Source organism: Mobula birostris, chromosome 2, assembly GCF_030028105.1.
Source record: "Mobula birostris isolate sMobBir1 chromosome 2, sMobBir1.hap1, whole genome shotgun sequence".
Classification (NCBI taxonomy): Eukaryota; Metazoa; Chordata; class Chondrichthyes; order Myliobatiformes; family Myliobatidae; genus Mobula; species Mobula birostris.
Window position 1 is genome coordinate 22630022 of NC_092371.1, and position 16308 is coordinate 22646329.

Genomic DNA, 16308 nt, shown 5'->3' on the forward strand with positions numbered 1-16308 from the left:
ACTTATTTATGTGGGCAAAAACCAACAATTATATAAAGGCATTTTCTTGGCCAGAAACAATTACTGGAACGACACATAATCATATATGTAAAAAAAGGTGTAAATGTTGTGGCAGTATCAGTCACAAACATCAGATCAGTTCATCAGTCTACTAAAGTGTTGGATTGGTCAGGATATGGGGAACTCTGCTCTTTGATATGTACCATGGGACCACTAGCCCACTAAACAGCAATGTCTCAGTCTAACATCCTGCCCAATTCAGCGAGGGGTGGCACTGTAGTATAGCGGTTAGCACAATTGTTTTACTACATCAACTGTAAGATAGGGTTCGATTCCCATAGCTGTCAGTAAGGAGTTTATATGCTCTCCCGGTGACTGTGTGGGTTCCTCCGGGTGCTCCGGTTTCCTCCCACCTTCCAAAGACGTAGGATTAGGGTCAGTGAGTTGTTGGCATGCTATGTTCATGCTGGAAGCATGGCAACACCTGCAGGCTGCCCAGCACAATCCTCTCTAATTTGATTTAATACAAATAGCGCATTTCACTGTATGTTTCGGTGACAATCTTTAACACAGAGCAACAGAGCACAGTATGGGCCCTCAGCCCTTGATGTTGTGCCAACCTTTTAACCTACTCCACAACCAGCCTAACCTTCCCTCCTACTCAGCCCATGACCCTCCTTTTTAGCCATGTGCCCACCTAAAGGTCTCTTCAATGCCCCAAATATCAGAATAAGCCATTGCCACCCTGGATAAAAAGCACTGGCCGTCCACTCTTGAAACATTATATACCTCTATCGAGCCTTTTTAGTTTTCACTGCACGGTCAGTGTTCAGGACATGGAGTGGGATTTGAACCCATAACCAAGTAGCAGTCAATTATTCTGACATAATAACGGCTGATTGCTTGCATCAATCTTCGAGAGTACTCAATTTACCATTCATCTAAAGGTTTACTTTACTGAAAAGTCAATTCTTGAAACTTCTGTACTTACACTTACTTAGTACAATATAGCAGGCAATTTGGCACTTTGGGTGCACACCAGCCCATGCAAAAGAATCCCATCAGCCTATTCCCCTTTCCTATGCCCCTGCAACTTTTTCTTTCTCAAACTGGCCCATTCACTTTCCTTTGATTCTTTTGCCTGTAACATACAGGAGGGGGAAGTAGCCAGTTAACCAACCAGCACATTGTGCAGAAAGGATAGAACATAGAATAGTACAGCACAGTACAGGCCCTTCGGCCCACAATGTTGTGCCAACCCTCAAACCCTGCCTCCCATATAAGCCCCCACCTTAAATTCCTCCATATACCTGTCTAGTAGTCTCTTAAACTTCACTAGTGTATCTGCCTCCACCACTGACTCAGGCAGTGCATTCCACGCACCAACCTCTCTCTGAGTAAAAAACCTTCCTCTAATATTCCCCTTGAACTTCCCACCCCTTACCTTAAAGCCATGTCCTCTTGTATTGAGCAGTGGTGCCCTGGGGAAGAGGCGCTGGCTATCCACTCTATCTATTCCTCTTATTATCTTGTACACCTCTATCATGTCTCCTCTCATCCTCCTTCTCTCCAAAGAGTAAAGCCCTAGCTCCCTTAATCTCTGATCATAATGCATACTTTCTAAACCAGGCAGCATCCTGGTAAATCTCCTCTGTATCCTTTCCAATGCTTCCACATCCTTCCTATAGTGAGGTGACCAGAACTGGACACAATACTCCAAGTGTGGCCTAACCAGAGTTTTATAGAGTTGCATCATTACATCGCGACTCTTAAACTCTATCCCTCGACTTATGAAAGCTAACACCCCATAAGCTTTCTTAACTACCCTATCCACCTGTGAGGCAACTTTCAGGGATCTGTGGACATGTACCCTGAGATTCCTCTGCTCCTCCACACTACCAAGTATCCTGCTATTTACTTTGTACACTGCCTTGGAGTTTGTCCTTCCAAAATGTACCACCTCACACTTCTCCGGGTTGAACTCCATCTGCCACTTCTCAGCCCACTTCTGCATCCTATCAATGTCTCTCTGCAATCTTTGACAATCCTCTAGACTATCTACAACACCACCAACCTTTGTGTCGTCTGCAAACTTGCCAACCCAGATGCTCACCCACTGAGAGATCTGTGACCTGACCCAGTTCATTACCTAGCACTAGATCTAGTATGGCATTCCCCCTGGTCCGCCTGCCCACATACTGTAACAGGAATCCATCCTGGACACATTTAACAAATTCTGCCCCATCTAAACCCTTGGAACTAATCAAGTGCCAATCAATATTAGGGATTCACAAGGCGTTATCTTCAGAGGCTGAGGGGTGACCTTATAGGGATGTACAAAATCATGAGGAGCACAGAGAAGGCGAATAACCACAATCTTATCCCCAGCGTAGGAGAGTCCAAAACTGAAGGCATATGTTTGAGGTGAGAGTAGGAAACAATTAAAAGGGACCCAAGGAGCAATTTTTTCCACACAGTGGGTGCTGGCTATATGTAACAAGTGGTAGAGATGGCAATAATTACAACACTTTAAAGAGCAGTTACATGGCAGGAAAGACTTGAAGCCAAATGGGCCAAACAGGGTCAAATGTGACTGCTTGGGATCATGTTATAGAAGAAAGATTCAAGATTGCTTGTTGCCATCCTTCAATACGAGTGGAAAGGAGAATAAAATGGTTGTTACTCCGATCTGATGTATCATAATAGAACGCAAAGCATAAAAGCACAATGAACGTAAAAGCAATCCTATAAAACAATGTACATCTAACTGTTGAATGTAACCGTTTATACATAAGATTTCTTACATACATGGACTGATGGTATGTACATAAAGTGACACTAGGTGCAGCAGTATCTGTACATGAGGCGACTGACAGGAAATGATAAGTGACAAAGTGACTTTTGGTAAGAGGAACCCTTTTAATGTGCCTCTAATTTCAATCTTAGGTGAGGTTTTGGCTGAAGAAATTGAAATCCCTGGGAAGCTCAACATGGTGAATAATTGCCTCAAAAATCCATCTGGTCACATGTGACTGTGGACACACAGCCACGTTATTAGGATTGATCTGTTGTTTCTCTGCAAATGAAGTACTGAAACACAACTTATAAATTGGGCAGGTCCTGAATGTTCCTCCTCATTGAAGCAGCTTGAGAAAAATTAGTGCATTATCAAATGGAGTCAACAAACTCACAACAAGCTCATTGTATTCAGTACACAGGAAAGAGCACAGAGCAGTGCTTTCGAACTTTAAACATGCACAAAACGCTGAGGGAACTCAGGGAGATCTATGGAAAAGAGTAAAGAGCCGATGTTTTGGGCCGAGACCCTTCATCAGGATGGAATTTCCAGCAGCTGCAGATTTTCTCTTGCCTTTGGAACTTCATTGGAGTCTCCAGTGCAGTGTATGCCATAGCTTGTCAATATCTGAGTACCTTGTCAGTTCCTATTCTGAAATTTAATCATGATGTCAATGAATAATTTACAAAACTCAAAAACATCACTGTCACTTCTTTTTTTGACTGCATCAAGCAGCCTGATGGAGTAAGTAATCCCGATGACGAGTTTTAGCAGAGAAAGGGACTCCTACAATGGCAATGTGTTTCTGAATCCACTTACGTTACCCAGCAACACATCAGCGCTTTGCAAAGCTTCCACAAATTCAAAATGTGCTTCAGTTTTAAGCAACACAATTCCCTATACTGAGATGAAACATCAATGTGTATTTACTTTTGATATCACATCGGATTCATGATCAGAATCAGGTTTATATGAAAATTGTTGTTTTGTATCAGCAATGTCCTGCATGACATAAAAAATACTTCAAGTTATTACTTATATGAAGAAGTTGTTCCTAAAAAGTTGAGTGTGGGTCTTCAGTCTCCTGTGCCTCCTCCCTTGAGGTAGTGATGAGAAGAGAGCATGTCCCAGAGGGTGAAGGCCCTTAATGATTGATCTACCTTCCTGGGTTGCCATCTTTTTAAGATGTCCTCGAGTAATGATAATCGACACATATCCTGGAGGAGGCTAAAGATCACAGAGGCGGCCAGGAGGGAGAATGAATTTTCTTGGTGCAGCTAAGAGAGAGGCCTGAGACCACAAGAACAGGGCGGGATGCTGGTTTAATCACCTGACCCACTGCACCAAAGGTTTAATGTCACACAGCCCCACAGTTTCCACAATGTGGCTATTTAGGTAGGGCCTTTAGCTTAACATCTGGTGTTGACCATGGACGGAGAGCAGCATTCACTATCAGCTCAGTAACTGGTTGAAGACCAGCTCAGCTCAGGTTCCATACCTCAACTTGTTGGGGTTCGATTTTCAATGGTGACCACCCACTTCCTCAAACAGACGGTGCTCCCTGCCTCCCACAAACACTGGCCACATCCTCCAAAGTGTGCAGTGCATGAGAAAGAGGCGTAAATTTGGGAAGTGCAACCAGCATAGGTCATTTGCACGTCATTCCTATTTGACAGTGAGCCAGAGAATGAAGAGAGGCAAGATGTGGTAAATGGGAGTAATATAAAGGGAATGAAGGAATAATGAAGAGCAACATATGCAAATGAAAGCATACATCTCAACACAATATATAGACTTAGTTTAGAAGTCTGGTGTATTATTAGAGCAGTGAACAGCAAGGAAGTTATGGTCAATCTTAATAAAATACACTTGAAGTCTCAGCTAGGGTGTTGTATTTAATTCCAGGCACTACTACAGAGAAATCCAGACCTTGCCCAGCATACGGTATAACACAAGCTCACTGGAATGGTGCCAGCTTTGGCAGAAACATGAGGAAGATAGCAACATTCTGTGATACCGAGGGAGTAGTAGGTCTCAGGGTAATCCAGCAGAGAAACAGACCTTTCGGCCCACCATGTCCAAGCCTATCACCACACCCCCATCTCCAGATACCCATCTCCACACACCCATCACCACACCCCCATCACCACATACTCACCTCCACACACTCACCACCATACTCATCACCACACCACCATCACCACATACCCATCTCCACACCCCCATCACCATACACCCATCTCCACACACCCATCACCACATACCCATCTCCACACCCCCATCTCCACACACCCATCACCACATACTCATCACCACATCCCCATCACCACACCCCCGTCTCCACACGCTCATCTCCACCCCCCCATCACCACACCCCCATCTCCAGATACCCATCTCCACACGCCCATCACCACACCCCCATCACCACATACTCATCTCCACACACCCATCACCACACCCGCATCACCACATACTCATCTCCACACACCCATCACCACATACCCATCTCCACACACCCATCACCACACACCCATCACCACACACCCATCACCACACACCATCACCACATACTCATCACCACACCACCATCACCACATACCCATCTCCACACCCCCATCTCCACACCCCCATCTCCACACACTCATCTCCACACACCCATCACCATATACTCATCTCCACACACCCATCTCCACATACTCATCATCACATACCCATCTCCACATACTCATCACCACACACCCATCTCCACATATCCATCTCCATCTCCACATACCCATCACCACATACCCATCTCCACACACCCATCACCACATACCCATCTCCACACACCCATCACCACACACCCATCACCACATACCCAACACCACATACCCATCTCCACTAATCCCATCCACTAACCAGCATTTCAACCCAAAGTCTTCTATGCCTTGGTGGTTCAAATGCCCATCCAGGCGCTCCTTAAGTGTTGTGAGAGTCCTTGCCTCCACTGCCCCTTGGTAGATTCCAACCATAATATGGGTGGAAAATATTCTTCCTCAATCCCCTCTAACTCCACTTCTCCTCACTCTGAACCTTGTCCACTTGAACATAGAAGAGTACAGCACAGGAACAGGCTGTTAAATCCCATATTGTTGTACCAAACTAATTAAACTAGACATTAAAACCCTAAATAAACTAGTCTCTTCACTAGCCTTCACAAGTCTACACCACTGAATTCTCTGCATACTCACATGCCTATCTAAGACCCTTTTAAATGCCTCCATTATATTTGACTGCACTATCAACGCTGGCACCATTCCTCCCACCCACCACTCTGTGTAAAATACTTGCCCCACATATCTTCTTTGATCTTATCTCCCTCTTACCTTAAATGCATATCCTCTAGAATTGGACATTTTGACCCTGTGCAGGAAAAAAAAGGTACCAACTGCCTACTCGTATCTATGCCTCTCATAATCTTATAAACTTCTATCAGGCCTCCACCCAGCATCTGCCACTCCTGAGAAATCAATCCAAGCTTGTCCAGCCCCTCCTTGTAGCGCATGCCCTCTAATCCAGGCAGCACCCTCGTAAACATCTCTCACAACATGCTGGAGGAACTCAGCAGGTCAGGCAGCATTCATGGAAAAGATCGGTCGACGTTTCGGGCCGGAACCCTTTGTCAGTACTGTAGAGGGAAGGGGCCCTATAAAGAAGGTGGGGGGAGGGTGGGAAGGAGAAGGCTGGTAGGTTCCAGATGAAAAACCAGTAAGGGGAAAGATAAAAGGGTGGGGGAGGGGAGGCAGGGAGGTGATAGGCAGGAAAGGTGAAGGAGGAATAGGGAAAAACACAATGGGTAGTAGGAGGAGGCGGAACCAAGAGGGAGGTGGTAGGCAGCTGGGGGAGGGGGCAGAGTGACATAGGGATAGAGGAAGGGAGGGGGAGGGAATTACCAGAAGTTGGAGAATTCTATGTTCATACCAAGGGGCTGGAGACTACCTAGACGGTATATGAGGTGTTGGTCCTCAAACCTGAGTTTAGCCTTATCATGGCAGTAGAGGAGGCCATGTATGGACATATCTGAATGGGAGTGGGAAGCAGAGTTGAAGTGGGTGGCTACTGCGAGATCCTGTCCGTTGTGGCGGACGGAGCGGAGGTGCTCGACGAAGCGGTCCCCCAATTGCGTCGGGTTTCACTGATGTAGAGGAGGCCGCACTGGGAGCAGCGGATGCAATAGATAACCCCAATAGACTCACAAGTGAAGTGTTGCCTCACTTGGAAGCACACCCACTTCAACTCTGCTTCCCATTCCCATTCAGATATGTCCATACATGGCCTCCTCTACTGCCATGATGAGGCTAAACTCGGGTTCGAGGAGCAACACCTCATATACCGTCTAGGTAGCCTTCAGCCCCTTGGTATGAACAGAGAATTCTCCAACTTCCGGTAATTCCCTCCCCCTCCCTTCCCCTACCCCTATTTCACTCTGCCCCCTCCCCCAGCTGCCTATCACCTCCCTCATGGTTCCGCCTCCTTCTACTACCCATTGTGTTTTCCCCTATTCCTTCTTCACCTTTCCTGCCTATCACCTCCCTGCTTCCCCTCTCCCACCCCTTTATCTTTCTCCTTACTGGTTTTTCACCTGGAACCTACCAGCCTTCTCCTTCCCCCCCCCTCCCCCACCTTCTTTATAGGGCCTCTGCCCCTTCCCTCTACAGTCCTGACAAAGGGTTCCGGCTCGAAACGTCAACCGATCTTTTCCACAGATGCTGCCCGACCTGCTGAGTTCCTCCAGCGTGTTGTGAATGTTGCTTTGACCCCAGCCTCTGCAGATTATTCTGTGTTTTCGTAAACATCTCTGCACCATCTCCAAAGCTTCCACATCCCTCACATCCCTTCTATAATGGAGCAAGCAGAACTGAATGCAGTTCTCCAGATGTGGGCTAACCAGAGTTTTACAAAGCTGTGATATATGTAAGTTCCTAAATTTTGAGCTCAATACTTCTAGTTTTATACACCCCTGCTACCGAAAAAAAAACAAGTTTCTTACTCTCTGCGTTATCAATGCCACTCATGCTGTCTGTTTAAAAAAAAATGAACTGTTTTGATAAAATAAAGCCCACATCTCGCAGCAGCAGACTGGTTGATAACTCAGGAAGAGAAACTTAATGAAAAGGATGTGCGAAGTAATGACCTTCAATGCAATGTCTGGTGAAAGCAGGTTCAGTGCTAAATGGCAAGACAGAATGGATAAACAGTTAAGCACAGGACTACGCACAAGGAGCATCTCTAACAGAGCATGCAAAAAGGGCAGTAGCTTGAGCGGCTTCTTGCTTTGACATAACATTGCATGATTCAATGAATACTCAGTCATATTGGGTATAAACTACACTACTGTTTTCAGTCTACAGTGAGCGCTCTGAGTCAAAGTTTAAGATCATTTCTTTCCGCTATTACTTTGAGATTTATGCTTCACTGGCTAGCAGTTTAAAATGATTAGAGAATATGAGCTTGTTGAGTGACAACCAGGGCACAGAAGGCTGAAGATGAAATGCCTCGTAGAGATCGGAGACGGGTGTGGGGGGAGAGGTCCGAGAACACAAGCTGACCTGTGGGAAAGACCAAGGTCATGAGTGATTCTACCTCGAAGCAGCAAGGAAGACTGAAACATCAAGGTGAATGCGGAAGGGGTCAGCAATGGCTCAGCGCTAAAAGGTCAGCAACCGGGTTGGCGCCATGCAGGTGTGGGTCAGAGGTCACTCTTTATGGAAGGGCTAAGTTCATGCGGCTGCTCTCCACATATGCAGCAAAAAGACATTTCCCATATACTGAAATTTATGTGATTATTGGACTGTATATTGGTTTCCTTCAGTTTTTCAGTGTTTTCTTGTGGACGATTGGCGGGTGGGTGATCTGTTAATTGTTTCGCATGTAAGAAGGGGAGTTGGGGGTTTGGTGCTACTATTGCTGTTCTTTTCTGCGAGTGATGGGTGCGGGGATTGGTAGGAGTAGAGGATCGTTGATTGTTATTGTGGCTGTTTTTTGCTGTGGGGATTTTTACATCTGCGAGTTTTGTTTCTGTTCTTTTTCGAGTCAGTTGGGGGGGGGGAGGAGTTGATGTTTTTTCTTTCATCAGTACCCATGGTCTTTCTGTATTTAATGGCCATCCGGAGTAGGCAAATATCAGAGTTGTAACGTAGAGGTATACTTTGACAATAAAATGAACCTTTGAGAAAATAGGATTAGTATAATGGCCAGCATGGACATGATGGGCTGAAGGATCTTTTTCTGTGCTGATGTTAGAACCATCCTGTGGTGGAAAGTACTCAACCAGGTGACATAGTCATGTCACCTCAGCCATTCAGGGAAGGTTGGGAAAGGGCAAGAAGTGATTTCTCCAGGGTAGTGACAACATGGAATTCACTTCAAAAGGTGACAGAAACTAAATTCAACTAAAAGCTTCAAAATGCAAACGTTTCAAGTCAGGTGAGATTATCATGGGATCAATGGAATTAAGATGCAGAAGGACTAGACTCTAAATTGCGCAGCAGAATGGTTTTGGGCCAGAAGATCTCAATGTCAATCTTCTGCACCTTGCAACAACATCATAAGCATGAAAATCACGAATAAACTATTCACACGAGCAAAGTGTTAGAGGTCCAAAGTAATACATCCTAGAACCATAATGAAATCCATCAGCCTTTGAGGGAAGACAAACTAATTACATCCTTCATCAAATAAAAAGGGTATATTTTAACAACGATCAAAAAAGTTATGCATTGCAATGCCTGGAAACACAAGCTAAAATGGAGAATGCTAGAGGTATTCAACGGTCAGACATCTGTGAGGAGAGAAACAGAGATAACAGTTCTCTTTCTATTCACACGCTTTCAGGGAGATTATCTGTCCTAAACAAGACTTCACTGCCATCTCAGAAAACACATCATTCAGTCTCTTTTCAACTCCACCCTACTACAGACATAGAGGTGCCAGGAAAGTGAAAATGAGAACAAGAGACTGATCACCCAAGATTAGTAGTTGGGATAAATGCTAGAAACGATCATTTACACAGTGGCAATGGAAAAACCTGAAAAAAACAATAATAGAACTGTGTAGAGTCAACACACATAAATATAAGTAAACCCAAGTCCAACAAATATGTTCGAAATTTTTGAGTTTATAACGACTTGAATAGATCAGTGCAAATTCATGGATGTGATATATTTTAGTTGTAACAGAAGTGGTTGAGCAGAGAGTACTGCAGCACAACTTATCTCATGCCCCATGCTGCACAGAACATCGCATATCATTTGTGAAAGAAGGCTCCAAGTCAAGGGTGTACAGCCAAGCAGAGGATAACTGGCAGTAGGAATAAACAGATACATATTTACATGTATCTGCTACATGTAAACATGTGGCATGTATGTTCTGATTGAGAACTGTGACTAGTGGGGAAATGCTGGGATGGTCACAATCTCTATCAGTGATTTAGATGTCCAGAGTGGGCTGTCAGGAGGATGCAAGGATAATTATAGGGGGGTACAGACAGATGAGGAGAGGGTATGAAAGATGGAATATGATTCAAGGTAAATTGCAATGGCAGAAAAATTAGGAAAGTGGTGTGTTTTTTTGAAAATGATGAAGAATAAAGTACAATGGTGATCAAGGGGTTCTAAGTTTCCTTGTACACAAATCAGTGACAATGATACCCATAGCAAGCATTAGCAAGGCAAACGGTACACTAGCTTTTCTTGCTGGAGGATTTCAGTTCTCCAGTTAGACGTGGTCCAAGTGAGACCACACCTGGATGTTACGTATGGTCTGGTCTCCCCAGAAAGGGAAAGATACACTCTGATTCAGGGAGTATAACACAGGTTCAACTGATGGGTTCCTGAAACAGGAGTGATGAGATGACCCTTCCTTTGAGAGGGGATTAAGCAGATTGGGCGTATGTTGGGTAGTGTTTAGAAGACAAAGAGGTGATCTCATTGCAGTCACAAAACTCCTGATAGTTTAGAAGCAATGTGGCTTCTGCTGGGATGAATAGATTCCAGGAATCATGATCTCAAAGAAAAGGGATTAGGCATTCAGATCTGAAATGAGAAGAAATTTAACCGAGGAGTACTGAAACTTCAGTATTCTCTTCCCTGGAGATTCTGGTGCTGCATATATTCAAGAGAAAAAAAATCAGTAAATGTTTTGATATTTAGGGGAGTGAGGTTGATTTAAGTATGTGGTGCTAAGGTCAGCCATGATCTTATTGAATGGTGGAGCCACATGATGGGCCAAATGGTCTCATCCTGTTTCTGCTTCTGATGTGCTTTAAACTCAGTTTGTCATTATCACTTCCAGTCGTATCTGCAGCTTCAACAAGTTTAGTTTATAACTCTTCATAGTTCTGGTGAAATGTCACCAACCTGAAATACTTAACCCTATCGCTCACTCCACTAACATTCTGAACAACCCTGAATTTCTTGTTTTTACACTTTAACCAAGTCACTCTTGTGCCAAATATGAATCTATTTTTCTTTCTACCAGTTCTCAAGTAAATCTTGTTTCTGCTCCTGTCACTCCTCCCCCTCCAGTCTCACTGTGATTAAGACCCACATGAGAGGTACTTACCAGGACCACACTTGAAGCAACACCGGCCACCCTTTAAGTACTGGGTCTCAACGTCGCAGCTGCTGGAGGGAGCGGAAATGCAAAACTGAAAATAAAACACAGGCACAAAATGATTAGACATGCATTCATCGTGGCCTTCATCGTGCTATTGCTTTTTACAGAAAGTCTGCGCCTTCAACGCACTGAAAGCCCATCACTGAATAAAATTCAACCTCAGTGTCAACTTCTGAACGGGCCTTTAAATTAGTCACAGGCCCATAGCTGCTCAAGTTGTTCCTTTCAAGCATATGAAAGGAATATCCCTTTTAAGGCTATTCAGTCCCCAACCTTGTGTTCTCATAAGTGAGTATTACAACCAGGGGTTTTGATCAATTTAACTGAGAATTTTTATTTGTGAATCACATGCTCTTTTTTTTCTCTCCACAGTAGAGCCTACCCCCCAAATAAAACAAAATTGTAAAGTATGAAAAACTAGAAATTTCTGCAGTTCAAAAGTACTGATCCCCCTTTACTCAGTACTTAGTTGAACCACCTCTTGCAGCTATCACAGCCAGTAGTCTTTTTTGATAAGTATCTGATAGCTTTGCACAATGTAATGGAGCAAGATTTGCTCATTCCTCCTTGCAAAATTACTTAAGTTGTGCTAGGTTAGTTAGGTGAACAACAATCTTGAAGTCTTGCCAGAGATGTTTGATCGGGTCAAGGTCAGGACTCTGACTGAGCAACTCAAGGACATCAGTTTTCTTCGTCTGAAGTCACTCCATGGTTGCTCTGGCAGTGTGCTTTATGTTGTTGTCCTGCTGAAAGACGAACTTCCTCCCTGCTTTAAGCTTTCTGGTAGGGGCTAGCATGTTTTTGTCCAGGATCCCTCTGTATTTAGCAGCATTCACCTTCCCATCAACGCTGACCAGATTTCCATTTGTTGCTGCTGAAAACCATCTCCATAGCATGATGCTACCTCCACCATCCTTTACAGTAGGGATGGTGTTACCTGGCTGATGTGCAGTATTAGATTTACTACATACGTACTGCTTAGTGCTGAGGCTAAAAAAAATTCCACTTTAGCTGCATCAGACTACAAGTCCTCCTTCTACATCTCTACAGCATCTTCTAAACTAAGCTTTGAAAAGACTTTACAGGCAAGGATATGCCTTTTTTTTTAAGCAGTATGCGTGGCAGTTGTCTGGGTCACGCAGGCATGGCCTGTTGTATTTGCTGAACACTTGCAAATGGATTTAATATTGTGCAGTTAAACAGAATCTATCAGGTCACCCCTCAGTCTTCTACTTTCAGAAAGAAAAGCCCAAGCCTGTTCCATCTTTCCAGAGAAGTGTATTCTCTTGGCTTTGATGTCATTACACTTATTATTTTGCACCCTTTCCTAGTTCCCCTATAATGTGGAAAGCAGAACAGCATTTCAGCTCTGGTTTAACCAAGGTTCCACACAAGTTTCACGTTCCTTCGCCACATTTCACCTTTACCCTCCTGTGCTCTTGTTACATTTTCATATCTGTACAAGTAGAACTTTATTCAAAAGATGATACTGCAGTAAATGTTATTTTTTTAATTTATCCTTAAACACTCCAAGACCTGAGCCTCAATACCCTCTTGTGCAATTGGATCTTGGATTCCCTCACGGGCAGACCCCAGTCAGTCCGGATGGGCAAAAATATCTCCTCTACAATCTCCAATCTCCATCTGCAGGTGCACCATGGGGCTGTGTGCTTAGCCCCCTGCTCTATTCGTTTTACACCTATGACCGTGCGGCTAAGCACAGCTCCACCACCATATACAATTTTGCTGATGGCACCACTGTTGTGGGCCAAATCAGCATACAGGAGGGAGACTGAAAATTTGGCTGAGTGATGTAATGGCAACAACCTCTCACTCAATGCCAGAACAGACTTCAGGAGAGGGAAACCAGAGGTCCACAAGCCTGTAATCATCTGAGGATCAGAGGTGGAGAGGGTCAGTAACTTTAAATTCCTGGGTGTCACTGTCTCAGAGGACCTGTCCTGGACACATCTTATTATGAAGAAAGCACAACAGCACCTCTACTTCCTCAGGAGTCTGCGGAGACTCAGCACATCATCAAAAACCTTGGCAAACTTCTATAGATGTGTGGTGGAAAGTATGCCGACTGGTTGTATTACCGCCTGGTATGGGAACAGCAATGCCTTTGAGCAGAAAATCCTAGAAAAGGTAGTGTATTCCACCCAGTACATCACAGGTAAACCCTCCCTCCCGCCCCAACCATTGTGAATGCCTACTTGAAACATTGCCGTTGAAAAACAGTATCCAGCATCAACGATCTCACCACCCAGGCCATGCTCTTTTCTCACTGCTGCCATCAGGTAAAAGGTACAGGTGCCTCAGGACCCGCACCACCAGGTTCGAGAACAGGTACTACCCCTCAACTATCAGGCTCTTGAACAAAAGGCAATATTGTGACAAGAATACACATAGATTACGATGTAGCTGTCCTGTGCTGGCACCAGTGGGATCAGCAGTTGGTCTGCCACCTGGCTTCAGGAGAGAGAGAGAGAGAGAGATAAGGAAAACAATGGACCAGCATTGGAGATGTTAATGAAGGGACGGGAGAGAGTAACGGAAGGAGAGCTGTCAAGATCGGCTCCCCCTTTGAACCCTGAACTGTTTGAAGTGATGGACAGGCGATACCCCAGCAGGGGGATAAAAAGGGACAGGTTCGCTAAGGCAGGACACACACGACACCCGAGGTAACGAGACCCTGGAAGCGGTGCGCCTCTCACAAGTCTGTGGGAAGCTTTTGGACGGCTGATCGCGGGATCAAGCCATAGACGCTCAGGGTGGAAAGGCACGATCGGCGGGAATCTGGTGTGTGTCCACCCTTGCCTGGGTGCCAGGTTCACCACAGGGAAGCGATTCGTATCTGGAAACGGAGGGGTCATGGTCGGTGACCTCAGATGACATCACAAAGGACTCACCCGAAAGCTGACTGCGAAGGTCTGTGTGGAAGCTGTGTTGAATATTCATTCGTTTTGCTCCCTCTCCTCCCCCCCACTGTCCATCGCCACGGCAACGATTACTGCAAACTGAACTGAACTAAATTGAACTGAACTTTGCGTCACTTTGAAACTGGTCATTTACCCCTAGACAACGATAGAGCTTGATTGATCCTGTTGTCTTAATTCTGTGTACATGTATGTTTATCATTGCTGAACTGTTGCATTCATTATCCTTTTGATTAGAGTACTGTGTTGCTTGTTTCTTTAATAAAACTTTCTTAGTTCTAGTAATCCAGACTCCAACTGAGTGATCTATTTCTGCTGGTTTGGCAACCCAGTTACGGGGTACGTAACAATATCTACACTCATTTAAGGACTCCTTTATCTTGTTATTTCCTGCTCATTATTTATTGCTATTTAGTTATATCCGCATCCGCACAGCTTGTTGTCCATTGAGCCTGCTTACAGTTACTGTTGCTAAGTATGCTCGCAGGAAAGAGAATCTCAGGGTTGTATGTGGTGACATGTATGTGCCCTGATAATAAAACTTACTCCACTTTGACTCGTGTAGTTGGCCCACCACACGGTTTTCTGGTCTAAAACAAGGAAGAAATGTTCTTAGTACAAAAGGTTTGAAATGCAGTATCTAAAAAGTTCTATTAGTAATTAAATTAAGATTTCCAATAGAGCATACCCTAGAAATTACACAACAGGGTTCAATTTATTTCAGCTACGTAATCGAAACTACACTAATTGTGGAAGTGATAATCACCATGTCTGGGTCACTTGACATTATTCAGAAATTCAATGTTGCGTTTTCCAGTGGGAGTCCCACTTGCACAGTCAGACCAGGAACACAGCAACTGCATCACCCTCACACACAGCCAGGAAACCAGACCACATTTTCACAAGAGCAACTTACTCATTTTCAGGACAACTGATCCATCAGACTAGGATCATCATAGGGGCCCATGTTATTGCCTCATCACTGAGGCTCTCATACTATTGTGCCAATCCTTGCCCGCCCCCACCCCCCCATCTCAGGGTCAATGGTAAAGATTTTAGTGTCTCAAGAGAGATATTAAAGCACTACAATAGATCAAGGTTAATTGGGCCATCAGTTAATCAGGGCAGTCACTTATTTGGGACAACTTTTAAGGATCAAAAACTAATTGAGAAAATAGCTGGGATTCCCTTTGCCTATTTGAGACTATGCCACTTAATTGGGACAAGAGACAGTTGACGGACAATTTCTAATTAGTGTCAGTCGTGCACACTTTCATGGCAGTTAGACACTACACTATACATAGAGTGAATAGTTTTTAAATAGCATCAGTTGCTTGTGTTTGTGCTCAAAAAGCAATGGTTTTTGTCACCGATAGTTGGCGAGAAATAAGCATTACGACAACTCAGAGCCGTTTTCCTCACTGTAATTTCAAGCTATGACACTTGGTGATGCCAAAAGCAGCCAGGAGCAAAAGTAGAACTATTTCACAACTTCAACAAGTTAGGGTCTAGGAAGAATTTGAAGGTATCGACAATCATTTTGAATGTTACAATGAAAATGAAGACCTAGAAGATGCAATCTTTGAAAGCATTGTATGAAGACAATCCATTATCTGCAATAGGTGTCTTTGTTCATTTACAGTCAATCAAAAGAACACGGCAGAATACACCGGATGAATTCTTCCATCAATAGCTATGAGTTTTATAGTACTACAACAGTATTGGTAATGTTCTATTTTTTTTTCTGTATTTCATTTAAATACATAATTTTTTACTCGGTTAAATGGTAGTTTGTTTTTTTTTATACCTTTTTAACTATTTGCATGAAACTTCAGCTGTCTGGGGCAGCCACTTAATTGGGCTAAAATGTACTGGCCCCAATATGTCCCAATTATATTCAACAGTGAGCTAGTGCTT

At 44.1% G+C, this 16308-nt stretch overlaps 1 protein-coding gene across 1 annotated transcript in view; it reads right to left on the reverse strand.

The window, feature by feature from the left end:
- The window catches only part of LOC140185122 (tumor necrosis factor receptor superfamily member 5-like), a 104549-nt gene that overhangs the window by 47147 nt on the left and 41094 nt on the right, over window positions 1-16308 (reverse strand). Inside the window, exon 2 of the mRNA XM_072238422.1 lies at window positions 11399-11483. Within this exon, the coding sequence (XP_072094523.1) occupies window positions 11399-11483 (85 nt within the window). The remainder of the gene's footprint in view (window positions 1-11398; window positions 11484-16308) is intronic.